The sequence below is a fragment of the Ciconia boyciana genome, chromosome 3 (assembly GCF_034638445.1).
Source record: "Ciconia boyciana chromosome 3, ASM3463844v1, whole genome shotgun sequence".
NCBI lineage: Eukaryota > Metazoa > Chordata > Aves > Ciconiiformes > Ciconiidae > Ciconia > Ciconia boyciana.
The window spans coordinates 26,902,918-26,922,851 of NC_132936.1; the positions used below are offsets into that span (position 1 = coordinate 26,902,918).

The following is a 19,934-nucleotide window of genomic DNA, read 5'->3' on the forward strand; positions in this document are numbered from 1 at the left end:
AGACCACATTGTGCTGTGCTCGTGTTGTTAAGAGCTTACAGATGTTTTCATACAGTTCTCATAGTTCAAGGAAGTGTTAGGAACAGAGGGATAATCACAATGTTTATATTGTAATTAATCCAAATAGCATCCATCACTAATCCTGCGGTCCATAAACGTCTCCCACGGAAAGGCTAGCACAGTGAAACCCAAAGAGCTTTCCCTGCAAGTCATACAGGTTCACTACCCGAAGCGTAACGCAACCAAAGGTGTCTGGATGGATTGCACCTCTCTGAAGGGCAAAGGCATCAGTGTGGCTACAGGTAGCTTCAGCTAAACCTGAGTACTCCCTCATTTCCAGGAGAGCATATAATAATATGCTAGGAGTTCTAATACTCTCACAGCCAGAGGGGTTTAAATGATAGAAGCAAAGCAACATTTGTAAAGAAATGGTAACATCTTTTATCATATAAATAGTTAGTATAGTTACAAAAATAATTTAATCCCTCCCTTTCCAGAAGGCACTAAATGGTGAAAAGCTGCTACTGCTGCCCACAAACCTTGCTTGGTGCAACATAAAACACACACAGATAATCCTTCTTCCGAGTTAGCCAGCTGCTCCTTTGCCTGACACCACTATTTCTTGCACCCACAATACTTTCAGCGCACGCTGGAAGGCTTCAGAAAACAAAACCAACGGGCCACTCTGAGACCTGACCACAAATGGTTCCCACATGGCTCTGCTATGCACGGGGCTGGGCGTACAGCACCGGGGAGCTGCTTACGTCCCACCTAGAAAGCAAAACACGGAGGTGTCATAAATTGCCAGCTAGTGCATTTAAGTAATTGCTCATGCTTGTTGCGGTCTGCTTCCAGGATAGCCAGAGTTTCTAACCCCTCCTTACAGCTACTCTACAGCAGGTCTCAACTCACCCAACACTCCTTATCCTCCCCGTGACGGGCTGGTGGCTCCTCAGCCACCCCAGGCTTGAGACAACCTTTCCCTGCCTGCCGTCCCTAGGAGGTCCTTCACCTTCAGGTTGGCAGGAGCCCAGGCTTGCTGATGGCATTGCTGATGTGCAACCACAGGCATATCTTCTCTTGAGAAATTAAACTGTCTCGAAAAGGCTGACTACAATCATTTTCACCAGAATATGTGATTTTTAAATGACACAAAAAGAAACAGCTCCTTCATAAGCCAATTAATATGGTACTCAAAGTCAATGTAAAGTCCTTCGGCTCCGGGGAAAACCCTGCAGCTCAAAGTTGCTTTTGTGCTCAAGCAACTCTTACTGCCTTCCCTTGCATTGAAATTTTCTTTTTTTATGTTGCTTTCATTTTGTAATTCCGTTGCTGAATTCTTTAAATTGCTGTAGCATGTGCTTCTTTTATAAACTCAGCTACCAAAATAAACCAGCACACCGACACCAGTCCCACCGGGCTGTAGGAGAGGCGTTACTGGGGAGGATTTTGTTTTCTTGTGATAAAAGCAAAGTCTGAGACTTGCTGGAGAGGTGCAGATAAGGGACCCAGCACTGTATCATGCTGTCAAGGCGTGATGGGTTTACGATCCTCAAAAAGAAAAGAAGCAGAAGTTCATATGGCTGATCAAAGAAAGCAAACGTCTGCAGAGATACAAAATTTTATCTTTACATGAACGCAATCACTGTGGGACAGAGATAAGGGCTTCGGGACCTGTAGAGAAAGAAAGGGGAGAGGAAAGAGCAGCCTGGCAGCGAGCTGCCACCCATGGCTCACGTGCCACAGCCCCTCTTCACCGAGTCCCCTCCTTCCTAAAACAGGGTGCAGCTCTGAGGATGCTTTTCCTACAGCATACACAACACCTCCCTCACCAGTAAAATCTGAGACTTTTCTCAGGCTAATTCAGTAGGGAATTAATTTTTCAGATGAAGAAAGAAGACAGGAAAGTGACTGCTTTGAAGGAAGTGAGCCTTCATCACTGACCAGTTTTCTCAAATATAGGTCCAGGTGGTCCAGATCACTTGGCTAGTTTTGCTAACAAACACCCCCAAAATAAAACAGGTCTGCGTGCTGTATAACTGCGTACCTGGTGCTCTCCCTACTTTGCCAAATTACCCATCCGAGGCTCGAGCAGAGAGGCATGGGCCCTCCTCACAGCGTTGCAAGACAACTTGACTCGTGACCCCGGCGCAGAGCAGCGACACAAGTGGAAGCCGTGCCGCCTCTGCTGCTCTAACTGCTCCCGCGGTTCCTTCAGATACAGGCGTGCCAGCCAGCGGGTGATGAACCCATACCCCATAGCCCCGATGCCAGCTGCCCTGCTACACACCTTCTCCACCATGCAGGAGGCCACCCCTTGCTGCCCCTGCCCAAGACAGGAGTGTTATTTCCCCTCAAAGTCCAAGCACTGTAGATTTATACAGAATAAAACACTGTTTGCCCCTAGTGAGCACCCCCTCTTCCTGAAGTATGGGAGTGACAGGTCAGCCTGGAGAAACCTCTCCCGCTCCCCTAGGTCTGCCTTGCCTTTTATATTGCCTGGGACAAGCACAGTCCACTACTCTGTTCTGCTAGTACCAGAACTCAGCCTGGTCATTAAATGCCCAAATAAATAATTTATAGAAGTACACACAGAAACTACTATCTTAGGAATTCCAAATAAGAGGTATAAGATTTCTAGTGATTTTAAAATAAGGCTATATTCTATTACATCAGTAGACCACATGGTACAAGTAGACAGTAAGTAGAACTAGACAAATATTACAATGCAAAAATTTTTTCCCCATGTTATTGCATACAAATATTTAGATGTAAAGGTGAGAAAACCAAGTTGGTCATCTTTCTCATCCTAGTTGGGAGGATGCCTCACTTTAACATCTTGTTTTGGTCATATAACATTTAAACTGAGCTGTGATGCTATGAATCATGACCTGAACCACCACAGCTATAACTCGGGAAAAACTTCAAAGCAGGGTTTCAGGTGTATCGTACGCAAGCTATTAAAGCAGCTTATTTTCAGGCAGGCTACTAAACAAGTTCGTAAGTGGTGATGTTTTATGACTTTCCTCAAACTAGGACTGAAAAAAGTTTAATCCAGCTGAAACTCAAAGTGACAACAAGGAAGAGAACAGGGAGTTACATCTCTTTTTTGAACGCTGCTCTTCACCATTTTATCTTACAAGTGAGTACATGTACTATAAAGTGCTACTGATGTATGGCTAATCCTTCAAAGCCAAGTTTCCATGACTGATGTGATCCGAGCGAGGGTGTCGCCGGCTTTGCACTGACACAGGTAATTGCGGAGGCACTACAGCTAGAGAACGTACCTGGAGGTGCAGGAAGCTGATTTTTTTCCCCTATCACCTGGCCCTTCGGCTCTCTCCCTGCAAACATCAAGCAGCGCGGTGTTATGTCAGCATGGCTCTCTACTTGGCAGCATTTTTATGGGATCAGTCCCTTGTTGCAGAACATCGCTTGCCCTCACGTCTAGATTGTAAGTGCTGTCAAACACATTTCGTTGCAACTATCATGAGTTTAATAGTCTTCGTAACACCGTAGCTTCACGTATTCCCATTTATAAAGAGAAGGTATATTTACAACAATACCAATGAACACTTCCATATAGATAACGTTACTTTAAGAGCAATATTGACTTTGATACAAAGCGTTTCACTATATAGGAAGGAGGAGCCTTAATATTCACTGTATTTTAGTTGTCTCATTCCTTCACAATATAAAAACTATTCAGCTGGTTACAAGTATGAGGACTTCTTCAGCATACAATAAACAGTCCTTTCTTGGCAACCAGTTCATTGTTAGCAAGAAAAAGGCATTTATAAGATCACCAGTTCAGATCTTTTATATTGGTTAAATTTATCAGCAGGTTTTGTAACACAGCAGAATGTTACAGTAATTTTCATTTGGAAACTATGAGTATTATTCAAGGAATTAAAGGAAAATACTATTCAAGTATTCAAGGAAAAAAGATTGGCTATCCTGAGAATTCTATCCACACTTAGTACAACTGAAGAAAAGTCTGCACTTGTAAACCCTCAATAACATAATTGGAGGTTAAAACAATAGATTATTATATAATTATAAAATAATATCTGCATAAAATAATGCAGATGTTGTACATGAAGTCCACAGCAACACTACTTTTAGACAAATTAAACAGATCAACACACAAATTTTTCTGGATTATAATATCCTGAGAGGGAGGTTAGAAATGTAAGCACATCAAGAATACAAGTTGTTCCAAGTACCTACTGAATCCAAAACCGCTCCCCCCGAAGAATTAAGTATCAAAGATCTTAATAACACAACTCAGTAATTTTTGACTAGACAATTCACTGCACAAGAGAAATAACTTTAAATTTAAATCACTTCCTATCTAAACACTCACCTTGTGAAACACTATAGAATTAACTACAAACTTAAAGGAGAATTACAGCTTTCATATACTTCTAACTAAATGCCACCAAAAAAAAAAAGAAGAAAGAAAAGAGAGATTAGTAGTTTTAGCTCTAGCTTGTAATCGCACGTTGAAAATGAAATCTCTCCTTACAGAAAGGAGAAATGCTTTTGGTTAAAAGCAAGCCAGAGTATTCTGTACTTTAAAGCCACACACTCAATCATCTTCTAACCACATTCTTATTTACATTGCCATAGTTCTTCATTTTCATTTTAATAAAAAACATCAAATTCTGAGTAAAAGCAGCTAAAGCGGGAAGTGGAAAACTTTATACTGCCTAAATCTTTGTTTTGTTAGGAAAGAAAGAAAGTCCACAGAAAGTCCAATTCAGTTTGAAATATATTTGTATGCTTAGATTTTAACTTCCAAGAAACAGATGAATCACAACAGCATTGATGCAATTGTTTCAGCAAAACTACGAGGATGCAAAAGAAGCTATTGCAAGCTTACAGAAATAGCTGCGGAGAGTATGCATGATTAAACACATTTAAACAAAACACATTTGCACTCCAAATCAAGCCGTAGTTTTGCTACGAAGTACTTTGTACAATGCACCAGCACAATCACGCTGAGCATGACTTCTAGGCAAGGAGGAGTTACTGAAGGAGTAGCCAGGTTCATGCTGAAAGATCAGGCCTTCACTTGCACTGAGCGAGAGAGTGCATTGAAACATTGCTAACCAAAGTCAGCATAGGTGTTTAAGGCAAGGATTTTTTCATACCATCCTTAGAGGTAACTTTACAACTATGGTTTTCTCCCCCAAGAAGTGACACTGAAGAATAGTTGCAACATTTCTGCAGATGTTTCCCCAGGTTTAGGAGGACTGTCCTCAGAGATCATTTTCAACATAAGCCAATATAATTAAAACAGACACTGCAAAATAACCCCGACCCAACCCCTTTTCTCCTACCTCATAAAACATATACAGAGAAAGCAGTGTAAGTCCAAGGTTGTAGACCACTAGAATACCCCTGCATGAGAATGGTTGCTTATTCCGCATGTACTTTGGTCCTAGCCATACGATTAGTAAGTACAAGACTGAGAAGATAAAGGTAGGTGTATAGTTCTCCAGAAGAAGCCATCCTTTTACTCTGGGGTCTGAAACAAACAAACAAAAACATACAAACACTTAGATTTTGTAAGGGGAAGAGTTCAATGCACCCAGAAAAAGCTGTACCCAAAATGTTTCTAGCGCCAGAATACTGGAGGAAGACGAAGAAAGAGCAGCAAGCCCTTTTATTAAGGGCCACATTGCTAATCACAAACAACCTTTGCAAACAACAAGCTTTTAGTTGAATGGTTGTTAAAGAAAGCAGAAATAATTCTCCTCCTAAGGCAAAAATATTCTTAAATTATTACTGCTATTATTTTTAAATACTCATTACCATTCAGAATCGTCCATCTTGAATACCATAGATGAGCTTAAATTATAAAGAACGACCCTCTCCCCCTTATTCTCTCAAACCAACCTTTCCCGATAGTACACACCTTATTTCCTCAGAGCCAGTAAAGCTAAGAGTGAAGCAGATACCTTTGTGGTTATTGGTGGATGATCCTGATAATTATTTTCTAATCAATACTAACCCAATTAGACTTACGTACATGCTACTCAAAAGGATTAAATTTTGGAGCATTTGTATGAGCAATGAAACACAAAGCAGTCAGTCCAGTCTGACTAATCAGTACGGTTGGCAACACGTCGACTGCTCAGGAAAAGCATATAAACCACCCCAAACGAGAGGATTTCAGGGGAACCCTTGGGACAAGTGCGTGATCCTTTTGAACCACAACTGTGTTGTCCATACCCAGCAACAGCGCGGTGATTCACTCATCTCACTAAAGTCAGCCCAAAGGATTGAAACCAAGTTTACCAAACCATAAATGAACAATTCAAGTATTGCTGGCATTCACAGCCCTGACTTAATTTTGAAGGAGTCATATGTAGATCCTGAATGTAAGAAACGAGGCCCTAAAACGTAGGTTGGGAAGTAGTTAAGAAAGCTGGGGAATTGTTTGGATTTGCCACCTTTACAGTTCATTATTTTTAAGACACGGCAAATATAGACCATATGCCAGCACGTACAATAAGTTATATCAGAACATCCAGACTAATTTAAACGTGCTTAGTATGAAGAGGGGGCCACAAGGGCACCAAGCTACTAAAAACAAACAGAAAACACACTTTGAAGGATCAGAGGCTTGTTCCACCTCCTGTGGACTTTGTCCTCAGAGGAAGCAGCACCACCACTGGAGTTTCACTGGGACAAAGAAAGAGGTAGAAAAGATGCTGCTGAAGCAATCAAGGGGAACAAAGCACACACCACTGAGCAGCATTGCTATGCACACTCCATAGGGGATGCTGACATTTAATTCCGTGGTCGGGACCAGGTGGAAGAGGGCCATCCCTACCCCAGCTGGAAGCCCTCACCATGAGGCCACTGCCTGTCCCAGTCCCAGTCTCCCTTCCTTGTGCTGACCAGGATTGCTGTTCTCCACCTGTAGACTTTTTCTCAGTGAGAAACCTACCCCAAACCATTGCTTCTTTAAAAAGAACGGTTTCAAAGAAGCAATGCTTTCCAAAAACTAGAGATTTTTTCAGTGAAAAATTCCTTAGCAGCTCTAGTTATGAGGGCAAGACTATTTTTATTTCATCAAATGCAAATTAAAAAAAGATTTTTTTAAATAAAAGCTATTATTAAATTCTAAAAAAAAAGGCAAAGAGTGAGATAAGTTGTTCACTAAGACTAACAACACAAGCTTAACTGATAGCAAGAAGAATAGCACCCATGACTGTCATAGCTGAAAAATTAGAAGCTCTTCAGGTCAAAAGATCAGAAGCATTGAATAGACTTTTTTATTTATTACAGAATCATACATTTTGATGCTTTGCAGATATTAAAGAAAGCAGTCACCTGTTAACGTCAGGATGTTAGGGGGAAGCTGCTTCTTACGCTCCAGTATCTGCACTTTAATATCAGTTTTATTTATGTATTTAATTTTTGACAAAACTTACCTCTGGGTCCAAGCCAAACATCAAGGTAGCTATTGATTGTTTTATCCAGAAGTTCCATTCTACAGCCTACTGAAACGGAAAGAAGAGAAGAAACTTAGTTCTTCAGCTCACAAAAACAGTTTAATCATCTGAATACCATCTGTTAGGGTTAGCAAAGAAAATACTAATATGCAAAAATTGCAGCAGACACACTGGACATTACCAGCATATATAAAGTACATAAAGCTTATTCTAGTCTCAGAGAGCCACTGGTGTAAGAGCAGTATTTCCCACTGAAGTATTCAATCATGGATCTAGATACACAGAAGCTTAAAATAATGAGTTCAGATTAACCTGAAGTTCTTGTTAATTCTGTATTTTGTAAGTGCAAATACAGGATGACATCTTGCAAGATCCCTCTGCAAGGAGGAGGAGGAGGATTGGACCTTGAGAAAGCCACCAACATTGAAATTCTCAAATAAATACTATGAAGCTCTTTTAACAAAGAGCCTAGAAGAGCTAGCAATGCTAGCTGGGGAGGAGGAGGGAAGGAAAAAACGTGAAAAACTGGCTCTGCTATCACTTTTGTAGACAGGTGACCGATTACAGCCCATAAAACCACGAGATCAACAGTCACCAAACGACTGAGAGGGCTGCAGAGGCAAGGGAGAAAACATTGCAGTTCGTGGCATGAGCATCTCCGGTTCCAGAAACTGCTTACTGGTAAGACATTACCAGGTAAAACTCATCCAACAGCAGTACAGTAGAGTGATCCAAATGTCATCTGTCAGCTCCTCACATGGCCACTATTTATGGGTAGCACCGGGTATATATACTGCGGTACTGAAGTTGCTGTACCTCCCTAAGGTTAAAGCAGGGCAGAAGTAGCAACGCTTTCCATGAGCAGGGACAACTGTACATGAAGCTGTTCAAGAGAAGAAGTAGTAAGTTTCTTCTTGACTAAGAAAAAAACCAAACCAAAACAAAAAACCCTTCCAATTTCCTCTTTTCTAGCCAGAACTGTACTGAACTTTCACTAAAATAATTTTATGCATTTTTAATAGGATAGTTTTCACTTCTTGGTGTTTCTCCCTGCCCGAAGTACTAATATTAACAGCAATTTTTAGTTATGGGGAAATAACGTAAGCAACACATAAACTGTCAACATACCCACAGCACAAACCAAAACGATAATGCGAGTTTACATGTCATTGCCAACAACAACAAAGTTCACCTCCATTTTTTTCAGTTCTTGCTAAAGAAATATCTCTCTCCCACCTGTGAAAACCCTGCCTCCAGGGGATTTCTGATTTATGCAAGTAAAATTAATAGTAGGTCCTCTGATTTTAGTCAGCTGGGACTGACACCTCCATTTCTTTTGAGTCCAGCAAGAAAAGCCAAGCAGGATGGAGGTTACTGAAAAGAGGTTGTGGAGAGGTGGGGGTCGGTCTCTTCTCCCAGGTAACAAGTGATAGGATGAGAGGAAATGGCCTCAAGTTGCACCAGGGGAGGTTTAGACTGGATATTAGGAAATTTTACTTCACTGAAAGGGTTCTCAAGCATTGGAACAGGCTGCCCAGGGAAGTGGTTGAGTCGCCATCCCTGGAGGTATTTAAAAGACGTTTGGATGAGGTGCTTATGAACATGGTGTAGTGGTGGTCTTGGTAGTGTTAGGTTTATGGTTGGACTCGATGATCTTAAAGGTCTTTTCCAACCTATACGATTCTGTGATGCAAACGACGTCCTCTCCCTGGTCCAAAGCAGGACTGGGAGCCACCCGGCCTGCGCAGGGGCTTCGACTTCCCGTGGGACCAAGAAAATACAACGGGCTTGGATACGTGCATTTACACCGCGTGGTCTTCTATGTAAGTCCAGATCCCTTCCACCGCAGGGCTCCAGGCAGGAGGCCGATGCGCTCGCCGAGGATCTCCGGCTGCACCCCCAACCCATCGTTTCCCGCGGGCTCTCGGGGACAGGCGCAGAAGAGGGCTTTCCCCTCCGCGTGCATTGAGTCTTCGTACCGCTTTGGACTATGCAAAGGCACAGAAACTTCCCTGGAATCCGGCCTCCAGGCACAAACAAAAGAGCTTGATTAAAATAACCAGGAGTGTTAAAAGCCTTTTGCAATCCTGATTCACATCAGTTTTATTTTCCGACCAAAGAAGCCCAGCCCAAATAAGTACACACTTCACAAGAAGGTGCATTTTTGGGATTACGCCACCTCATCAGCTATGACACACAAACTGCGAGCGCTTGCGTGAACGGCCACAGCACCAGTACACTGGCATCCTAGGAATAAGGAAATTTAACCGAGAAGCCTATGCTGTGCTACCAGAAGCATGAACATCAGGAAGACTGTGAGAAATGAGTACGTATTTCCAAGGAGAAGAAAGAAAGTTATCTAGAGCAAGCTCTTCTTTTTTTTTTTCCCCACCTCTTTTTTTTTAATCTGTCAGCTTAATATCGCCAGGAAAAGCACTCCCCAGCGGATAATTAATTTTGTTGCTTGAAATCCCCACTTACTCAATTTGTCTGTCGCTGCTTTGATCCAGTACTGATTGATTTAGTTACGCAGTGCTGCATCACCCAATAACCCAGCATCTGCGCCTGACTTCAACTCCCCTTTTTGCAGAGGCAGACTTCAGATGGGAGAGTTTGTTTCAAAAACAAAGGTTCGTTACACAAAAATATACAAAAAAAGCTCAATTCGGAACTGACTTGCTCTATACTGTTGTTTGCTGGACACTGAAAATGCAGATATGTAAATGAAACAAGAAAGCAGAAACAAACTCTGCCTAGCTATAGCAAAGACAGCAAGAAATGAAACTCCATGTTCAAGCCTTCCATAAAATTGGAAGAAAAACTCATTCCCCAAGAGCAGGGGGCTTTCTCCAGAGGTCTCAGCTTTTTTGGGCTGCTACCCCAAAGCAGCTTTTTGTGCCACTACCCCAAAGCAGCTTTTTGTGCCAGCATTATCAGACAGCAGATTGTAAAAGGCACAGCGAAGGAAGAACTACTCCTGGTGTCGATTTCCAGAATTTACAGAAAAAGAAATTGTTTCAAAAGGAACTCATTTGTGTAACAGAAAAACAGAGGGAAACAATCTGCTTTTGTTCCAGAGGGGGTCATGTGAAAATGCATCAAGTCTCCTGCCAACAGCCACACAACATTAAACACTGCTTCAATGGCAGCAACTACAAGGGTTCTTTTTTAATTAGAATAGTTTCCCAATTCAGAGGAACATCAACTTCCAGAAAAATTAAACCAGTGGCCATTTGAAACACTGTAATCGGCATGTTTCCGAATACTGAAAGTAAGCAAATTCTGCAGCTGACCACATACACGAGCAGATCACTAGCAACGCTCCTTTACCTAGAAGTCATCCCACAGCAAGGCACACTATTCATAGAATCACAGAATAGTTGGGGTTGGAAGGGACCTTCAAAGATCATCTAGTCCAACCCTCCCGCAATGAGCAGGGACAGCTTCAACTAGATCAGGTTGCTCAGAGACCCATCCAACCTGACCTTGAATGTTTCCAGGGATGGGGCATCTATCACCTCTCTGGGCAACCTGTTCCAGTGTCTCACCACCCTCATCATAAAAAATTTCTTCCTTCTATCTACTCTGAATCTGCCCTCCCTTAGTTTAAAACCATTACCCCTTGTCCTACCGCAACAGGCCCTGTTAAAAAGTCTGTCCCCATCTTTCTTATAAGCCCCCTTTAAGTACTGGAAGGCTGCAATAAGGTCTCTCTGGAGCCTTCTCTTCTCCAGGCTCAACAACTCCAACTCTCTCAGCCTTTCTTCATAGGAGAGGCGTTCCATCCCTTTGATCACTTTTGTGGTCCTCCTCTGGACCCGCTCCAACAGGTCCATGTCTTTCCGGTGCTGAGGGCTCCAGAGCTGGACACAGGACTCCAGGTGGGGTCTCACCAGAGCAGAGGGGCAGATTCAGCTCCCTTGACTGGCTGGCCACCCTTCTTTTGATGCAGCCCAGGATATGGTTGGCCTTCTGGACTGCAAGTGCACATTGCTGGCTCATGTCCAGCTTTTCATCCACCAGTACCCCAAGTCCTTCTCCACAGAGCTGCTCTCAGTCCCTCCATCCCCCAGCCTGTATTGATACCAGGGGTTGCCCCGACCCAGGTGTATGACCCTGCACTTGGCCTTGTTGAACCTCATGAGGTTCACACAGGCCCACTTCTCCAGCTTGTCCAGGTCCCTCTGGATGACATCCCGTCCTCCTGGCGTGTCAACTGCACCACCCAGCTTGGTGTCATCTGCAAACTTGCTGAGGGTGCATTCGATCCCACTGTCAATGTCATTGATGAAAATATTAAACAGTACTGGTCCCAATACAGAGCCCTGAGGGACAGCACTTGTCACCGATCTCCATCTGGACATTGAGCCGTTGACCACTACCCTCTTGGATGCGACCATCCAACCAATTCCTCATCCACCAAACAGTCCATCCATCAAATCCTTATCTCTCCAATTTAGAGAGAAGGATGTTGTGGGGGACCATGTCAAAGGCCTTACAGAAGTCCAGATGGACGACATCTGTAGCCTTATTTCGTACCTACGGTCAGAAAAAAAAAAGTGATCCAATTATGCCACACACTGCTTTTTAAAACAGGTACCTCTATATACACTGGTTATTTTTTCCTAACCTGCCTTTCTACAATGGGCAGGAAAGAAATCATCCTCTCTGCTACCAAATTTTACCAATGCAGTAAGGCCCCTGAACACCAGGGCAAGCTGGATCAGAGTCCGGAAACACTCAGGCTAACAACCTGAAAGATGCTTTACTCCTTCAAGTCCAAATATTTAATCCAGAAAAACACATATCTGATGTTTTAAACAACACAAAATTACTGGACTTCCAATTCTGCAACACAAACATAACGAAGGATAAAGTTGCACCTTGCCTGAACAAGATCACGCTCCATCATTAAAATATTACTTTTTCAAAATTCCTCTGGATTTAGATAGACAGGGTTTTTTTGACATCCACAGAACATTTTGCATCCTTGGTCCACTTCTGGCGCTGCGAGCTGGGTCATGCACTATGCTCCAGCAGCCACCCGTGTGTTTCGGCAGAAGATATGGGCTCTGCCCTGCCGCTCAGTCTGGGCATGGATGGCCCCAGTGCTCCTCGGTGTGGCAACGGAAAACACAGGCCAAAGGCTACACAGAAATGTGCTTTTCTTGCAGTATTTTTATTTATTTATTTATAAAAGTTTTTCATACAGGCTACCCAGCAGTGACAACCTGCTCTTCTAATGCACATCACTACTCTCTGAGGAAAGGACTACTAAATACTGAAGTATTTTACCAGCCCCTGCCCTTCAAAGGAAACTCTCCTACGCATTCCACAGAAACACATTCTGGGGGTGGGCGGTTTATGCCAGAAAGTTATTTAAGAGTTATTGGTCACATTTTAATGTTGTTTCTTGAGTTTCTTCTTGGAGTAACTTCAGTTTCTAGGTGCAAAGATAAGGCACGAAAATATACAGGTTTGCCCTCTGTCCCATGACACTCTTTTTCAGCAAACCAAACAGCAGCAACAAAACATTTTGGGCTGAAAGCTCAAAGCATTGGGAGCCTGCTCCCTTTCAGCAGGGTCCTCCAGCTCTCACCCTGCTGCTTGAGAACTCCCTGAAACAACAGATCCCAGTTTTCACATTTAAGTGCCTGAACTTGAGTTCCAAAAAAATCCCCAAAATAGGCAGCTGAATGATCGTGCTAGCTTCTGAGAGCAACGCGCCTGGCTGCTCAGCCTTCTTGGAAAACAGCCACTTCATCCGTTCTTAAATTAGGACTTCGAAGCCTAATTTTAGGCACTTGATTTTGGAAATCTTGAATTGTGCTTTCTCGTTAAAGTGATGTTTCCCAGTCCCTGCCACTGCAGAGGTGACTCCTCTTTTCCCTCCTCCAAAAGTACAAACTATCCCTCCTCCAAAACACAACGATCATGCTGCTGTTTGCTTTTGTAAATGTACTGGAGTTGAAAACGCCCAGCTACTTGAGAACTGGAAGACTGCACCGATAAAGCTGTCAACCATTTTCTGTCCATTTTCCAAAGCTGCCCAGTTTCTCCTTTCTGTTCCCAAAACCTTAACTATCCCTTGCATGTATTCCCTTTGCCTTTCAACTTGCTGCCAACCCCAGATTCCCTTTTTTTGCCCTTTTTGAATACCCTCTTAGGTCCCAAGCATGCTTAACATTAGCAATAAAAAGTTTAGAATAATTCATAGTCCATATTGATCTGAAAGTACAAGTACATTTATTGTATGGGAAACCAAGTGAAGCACGAGTCCTGCGGATTTTGCACTTTAGCTTTGTTAAAATGCAAGAAACTATTTTTAAACTTTATTTTGCAACTGTATCTCTAGCAAAGCGATGCAGATTTTTGGCCCACCTTGCATCAGCGGCAAATCCTCCAGCCTGCTGCTGACTCACTGGGACCCACAGCGCTCAGCTTTCACACTCACCAGCAGCACCAGCGTAAGGAAGTTTAGAAAGAAATGATTTGTATAAAACTCAGGGAAGCGTAAAAAATGGAGGACAAAGGAGAGAAGCTAGTCTCAAACAGTTTAACCTCAACAGTATTTAAAAACATTCGAAAATGCAGGGGGTAAAGGAAGACTTTGGCCAGTTAACCAGGGGGATGATTTCATGCCATTACTTTTCCTGTCATCCCACCCTCCCAAATCCTTCAGTAACGATTACCTTCATACGCAAACACAGTTGTGGTAATAAAAGTATTTTACAGAACAGAAACAAATACAAGAAAGGATACTGCAAAATGGAATAACTAATTCTGCTCAATACGTCATTAAACCAGAATCTAAATAATCTTCAGATAGGTGAATTAAGACAAATCATAGGTCCTTGCAGTTTTAGTCACATTTTCAGCAGATCTAAACTAGCTCAAATTAGGATCCGAGTGTCCTAGGATTAGGACATTGACATGGATTTCATCCCCTCACAGCCAACAGCTCTTGCTGTGCCATGGGATAACTTCAGCCAGAGGGAAAACACGGAGGGCGATGGCCAAGCGGGAAGAGCAAGTTGGAAGCAACCACACAAATGCACCCATGGAAGTACTAAGAATCGGAGGAAAATGGCAAACCACCGCCTCTCCATCCCAGAAGGAGGCATCCAGCACCCAGCTACAAATAAGGATCTCTCGTGCTGCAAAGCCCCCCTTAGCAGCAGCAGATCTGGCATCCCTCAGCGCCAGGGTAAAATGCTTTTTGCAACAGCATGCATTTTCCTGGAACAAAACATTCGAGGGGCTACGCTGTGCCCAGCCGCTGCGCCCATACCCCAGCACCGCGATCCTGGAAACTTCCTCGCTGCTGCAGCTTATAGTGCGGTGCTGTTAGAGGAACAAAGTGAAGATTGCAAAAGTATTTACAGAAACAAAACGGGGAGGAAGAAAAGGCAAAGCATGCAGGTTTATTCAACTGCTGTGTTTGTAAGAGCACGCAACTATAAAATGTGCAAAGACACTGCACAGACAACTCCCGGCTGGGGGTTAAAGAAATGATTTGGGGTTTTTTTTGTTTTGTTTTTAAATAGGAAAGAAACAGAAGAGAGGATCTGTAGCAAACTAGGTTAGATGGAAACAGGGAGAATATGTACATGGTACAAGAGCTACAAGTTGACTTTTTTGGAAGGAAAGCCAATGCACAGCATTCGCTATATAGCTTTGCTCCAAAGCCCTCCTCCCCAAGCAGTATGTGAGTGTTTATTAACAGCTACTGTTATAATCTGAAGCTCCCTCCTTTTTCAAAAGCTGCGCCGGTATTGCAATTGGGAACACGTTGCTAGCTGTGGCTCACAATGGCAAATTAGCCAGAGGAAGCCTGGGAAGCTAAAGAGAGAGAGCTGAGAAGATGGAGGAGTCAAAAAGCTAAGTCCAGAGGGCCATAATATGGACTTCAGCTTTCATTTTGGGTCTCCTTTCTCTTATTCAAGTGCCACCTGCAAGGAGGTCTGAAAAACACTTCCCCTTTAATAAAGGGACTCCTTTAATCTCTGTTTGTGCACTTCACTCAAACCAACTTTTTACTTCCACAAGAGAAAAATAAAGGTATGGTCCCCAAAGCCTATTTTAATGAGCCTTCTTGGTCAAAAGGCTGCATTTTCTAACAACAGAGCCGATGAGACCACAGCCAACAGGTCCAAAGGACAGAGAAGCCCAGTCTTGCATGACCATTACTAGCAGCAGAGTTCAAGAGTACTGGGTAGCTTTAAGACAGTAAGCTTCAATTTTTTTTTTTTTAAATGCCCACATCTCATAATTGCATATGAAAATTTAAAAAGCAAGAAGTAGGAAAAAAAAGAGTTACAAGGGGGGCCATCCTTCCACCTCAACCCTCATTTCCACCAACACCCTGCAGTAGCGGCACCAAGTCTGAGCACCGGGAAAGCATCGGCCACCAGCCTGCCCCTTCCCCCTGCCAAAATGCTGCTGCGCCAAGGTCTGAACCCAGGGGACATCTCAAGAATAAAACTGAAAATATAGGACAGATCTATAATTCTTGGTTATCTTCTTTGCACTTATTAGCTTGACATATGAAAGCTTGCTATCTGACCCATAAAAGCACCTGCAGTTCTCCTGCGCATGTGAAACACTGTGCAAAGCAAGAAATGGCTGTGTGCAGCTATCCAGTAAACAAGGTTTAGCCATAAAAAGGTTATCTGGGGTTCGCGTGCTGACTAGATACAGCAATCCAATAAAGAGCTGAGAAATTAGAGGAAGATCATGAAAGCTGAGGATGACAGCCATGAAGGTAATGCCACACCACGTAACACTGGCTAGTACAGGGATAACAGCATGCGCAAAACCTGAATTAAGATGCCCTGCTAAGTGGTGCAGCTACAACCCCTGTGTTCAGATGGGTAAATGATACCTCTTGGAGGACCACTTGGGTTTGGGAAACCAGATCAGACCGAAAAAGCACACAAACAAGTCACCCTTAGGCAAGTTACAGTATGTTAAGTATTTATTTGTATTCTTACTTTTATTTCCACTGAGCATGGGGTAGCACTTGGAGTGCTATGGGAGAAGTGAAATTCCCTGGTGGGCCCTAACGCACAAAAAATACATGTAATACACTGAATTAGTTACATTCCTCAATAAAAGTGAAGTGAATTTCTACACTTTCACCTAAAGGAAGAAAAGATGCAGACTGACACTGTAAATGTATGCCATGGCTTGCCTTGCTGCCGTTTCTTCATACGGCCAGCCATGCTACGAAAAGTCAATCTTAAAACTTTTCTGTCTTCCTGCTGTACCCCCATGAGACATGAGTTAATCTTGTACAGCTGCAGCTGCACCAGTGCTTGGTGCCTTCATTTTAAGACGCTAAACATCATGCCAGACAGTACAACCATACGTAGTGAACAGTACCAACAAAAAAGTCAGGCAACTAGGAATGACGGCTAGCTTTAAATAGAAGAAGGTACCAAAAATGTTCCTTTTCCCACCATTCTGAGAATTAAGAGAAAAGAAGAAAAAAAAGAGACTCCATGTACAACTTATGCCATGGCATCATGCTGCTCAGGACAAAACCCTGCTGCTAGGCACCCTGTTAAACCCCCTGCCTTCAAAACAGTACAAAAATAATAGGTTCATCATTCAGAAAAGCAACTGCCTTTGAAGATCTAATCTCCTTTCCAAAGGATAAAGGAGCTAACACTATGTAAGGCAAGATTTTGACCTTGTTTTCTTCCTGCCCAGGACTGGCAAGGAGTACAGAGAGTGAAGACTACGTGTCCTGGTATAGGAGCAGAAGACAATGAGACAGGAGATTTCTTACAGATGCATCAGTTGGATCATTCCTGCCCTTTCCCTTCTTGCACACCACTTAGCACATCTGTAAAGGAAGTGTTGCCAAAACCACACAGCCAGCTAATGGCATTTCTGTTACAGAAGCTCAGGGCTGAAAAGCCTGGTGGGTCCGGAGGAGCTGAACGTCCTTGCCTGCACCAGACCCGTGCCAAACCAACCACTGCCGCGAAGCAGCAAGTTTCAGGGTACCAAATCATCGCTATAAGAAGGGCCCCTGAAAACGACTGACTCCTGGAGTGGTTAGACAAGAAAGCATTTCTACCTGAACATTTCCTTGGTTTCATGTTGGCAGCACTTTCCTAAATGTTACTTCGCCACAAGACCCTGCTCCAGGAGGCAATTACTGCAATTTCTTGTACTCTATTCTTTGTTTTAAGGGGAGAAAGACCAACCGACCAATTACAAGGAAATACTGTAGTGGTAAAACTTGGTGTGATCTTATCACTGACTCTTTCTACGAACTTTAAACAGACTACTGGAGGGAAAAAAAACACACTGTCCACACGTCTGGCAACTGCCAAGCTGTCTTCTACAAGCTCATAATATAAAAAATTCAGGCACCTGCAGAAGTCATGTAAGGAATTCCCGCAAAATAATTCAGTTTCCTCCAAAATTTAGCTACTCTTCTTTCAACAAGAGGCAACAAATTACTGGTGCAGTGGAAATCCCACTGCCATTAAAACCTGTTCCAGCAAAGAACCCAGCTAGACTGAACCCCCAGCTTTAGTGCCACGGTGCAGAAGGTTTTACTACATTTGCTTCACACTTTCAAAAGCACCGGAGCAAAGGCAGGGTCAGTACTGTAATTCACTATAATAGAGCTGCTTTAAATACAGGGACAAACCGATACCCACAGAAGCAGCAGGCAAGAAGCTTCCTCCCCCACTCTGCAGCTATCCTGTCCTCTGCAGGGCAGCAGTCCCCTGGAGAAGGGGGTACCAGATATGCCTCCTCTGCCTCGCCGCATGTGCAAAGTCTCTCTCGAACAATGTCTTCGGCAACTTACTTGTTCCTACAGATGAGAAGCTCCCATCCATACAGGCATTTTTCCTGCTCACACCTGTTATGGTGCTGGCTCGTGCCCACCGGTAACCCTCAGGCTGACAGCCACCACATCGCCTTACCCTCACTTCAGCTCCTCCATTCAGCCAGGTCCATAGCTATAAAACCATACCCAGGGCACGTGGGGTGACCAGGAGCAACCAAGAACAGATCTGACGCTGCTGCAAGAGATGCTTTCATTCCTTTCCTACCCTCCACCCTGCCCGGGTGGAGGGAAGCAGGGGGAAATTGAGGCAGCCCCAAAAAAACAACCAAGCAAGAAGATGAGCTTTCAGCTGGGTCCATCCCACCACCTGATGGACTGCAGGAGAAGTACCAGCATGAGGCAGGCATGTGGGTGACAAAGAGGTCTTCCCTGACTGAAGCTGAGCAAAGCCATCACATTGCACCCGGCAAGAAACCAAGACCATAGCAAAAAGAAAGGTAAATAGGACAGATAGACAAAAAGAAAGATGCAGAACTTTTAAAGCAGAATTCTAAAACGCTCTTAAGAGAAGGACAAAATAAAATGCATTGCACACACATCATTTTACATATAGGAATGGTTCTAGTGAAAAGTGCAAGAATTGCAGAAAAAAGAAAACATGAAACAACAAAAGCTCATACAGGATATGTTAATGTCATGCAGAGCTAACTTACAGAGATTTCTTAAATATAATCGTAACAGTATGAACTGACAGATTATTACACTGTACAAAGCAAACAACAACATGCCCCCCCCAAATGTTCAGAATACAAAGCAGACAGACTTTAAGATGCATTGCTATGTTTCTGTCTTGGAAAACTGCAGGACTAAAGATGGTCTCAAGGCAGGTCAGATGGGAGAGGGCAGATTTCAAGGGGAAGGGGGAGAACGTTAACCACTGAGAGACCCAACAGATGGAGACCAATGACAGATTTCTTCCAAAAAAGGCAACTTGAATATTTTACCCAATCTAAACGCAGCAAAAATATTCCAACAGAAACAGAGTTTATAAAAAGAAATATGCAGAAAAAAGATTGAAATAAAAAGCTGAACAGATGGTGAATATGACCAAAAACTCTTACTATACACTGGTCAGCCTGCAGCTGAGGACCTTGAAGACAGAGGGGAAGTACCCCCTTTAATTCTCAGCCTTACAGCATGTTTTACTGTAAGGAACGATAACCAACCACCTTACTAGTGATTTGAGACACACCTTGAGTGCAGTAGCCTAAGACTAAATTTCAACGGGAAGTTTGATTCTGATAATACCAAACACTTGATGCCCAAAGCTTATACTTAAATTCAATATATGAGGAAAATACATTGCTAGATAATTAGAAGGTGATTTATACACGGAAAATAAAACTTCCTCCTTTACTATGCTGCTTGCAGCAAAATAACTTACACTGTATTTTATAAGCGCTCATATTTTGCCAGGAGTGAAAGATAGGAAAGAATTAAGTTGCGTTTCACCAGCCACGCTTGTATAGCAACTCTTTAAACTCTGGGCAAAAGACAAGCTCTTTAGCCTCTACAGTAAAACTCTGTACATATCTATTATACAGGTGGCAATATATTAAGAGGTAAACCCAAACCTTTACATTCTGAGTGCA

At 43.1% G+C, this 19,934-nt stretch overlaps 1 protein-coding gene across 3 annotated transcripts in view; it reads right to left on the reverse strand.

Moving 5' to 3' along the window:
- Positions 1–19,934, reverse strand: part of ELOVL5 (ELOVL fatty acid elongase 5) — a 39,411-nt gene that overhangs the window by 9,618 nt on the left and 9,859 nt on the right. For 2 of the 3 annotated variants that reach the window (XM_072855172.1, XM_072855174.1), the window contains exons 2-3: positions 7,449–7,517; positions 5,346–5,533 (exon numbers count right to left, since the gene is read on the reverse strand). In XM_072855172.1, the coding sequence (XP_072711273.1) occupies positions 5,346–5,533; positions 7,449–7,506 (246 nt within the window). In that variant the 5' untranslated portion in view covers positions 7,507–7,517. The remainder of the gene's footprint in view (positions 1–5,345; positions 5,534–7,448; positions 7,518–19,934) is intronic. The other variant, XM_072855173.1, reaches the window with a different exon arrangement.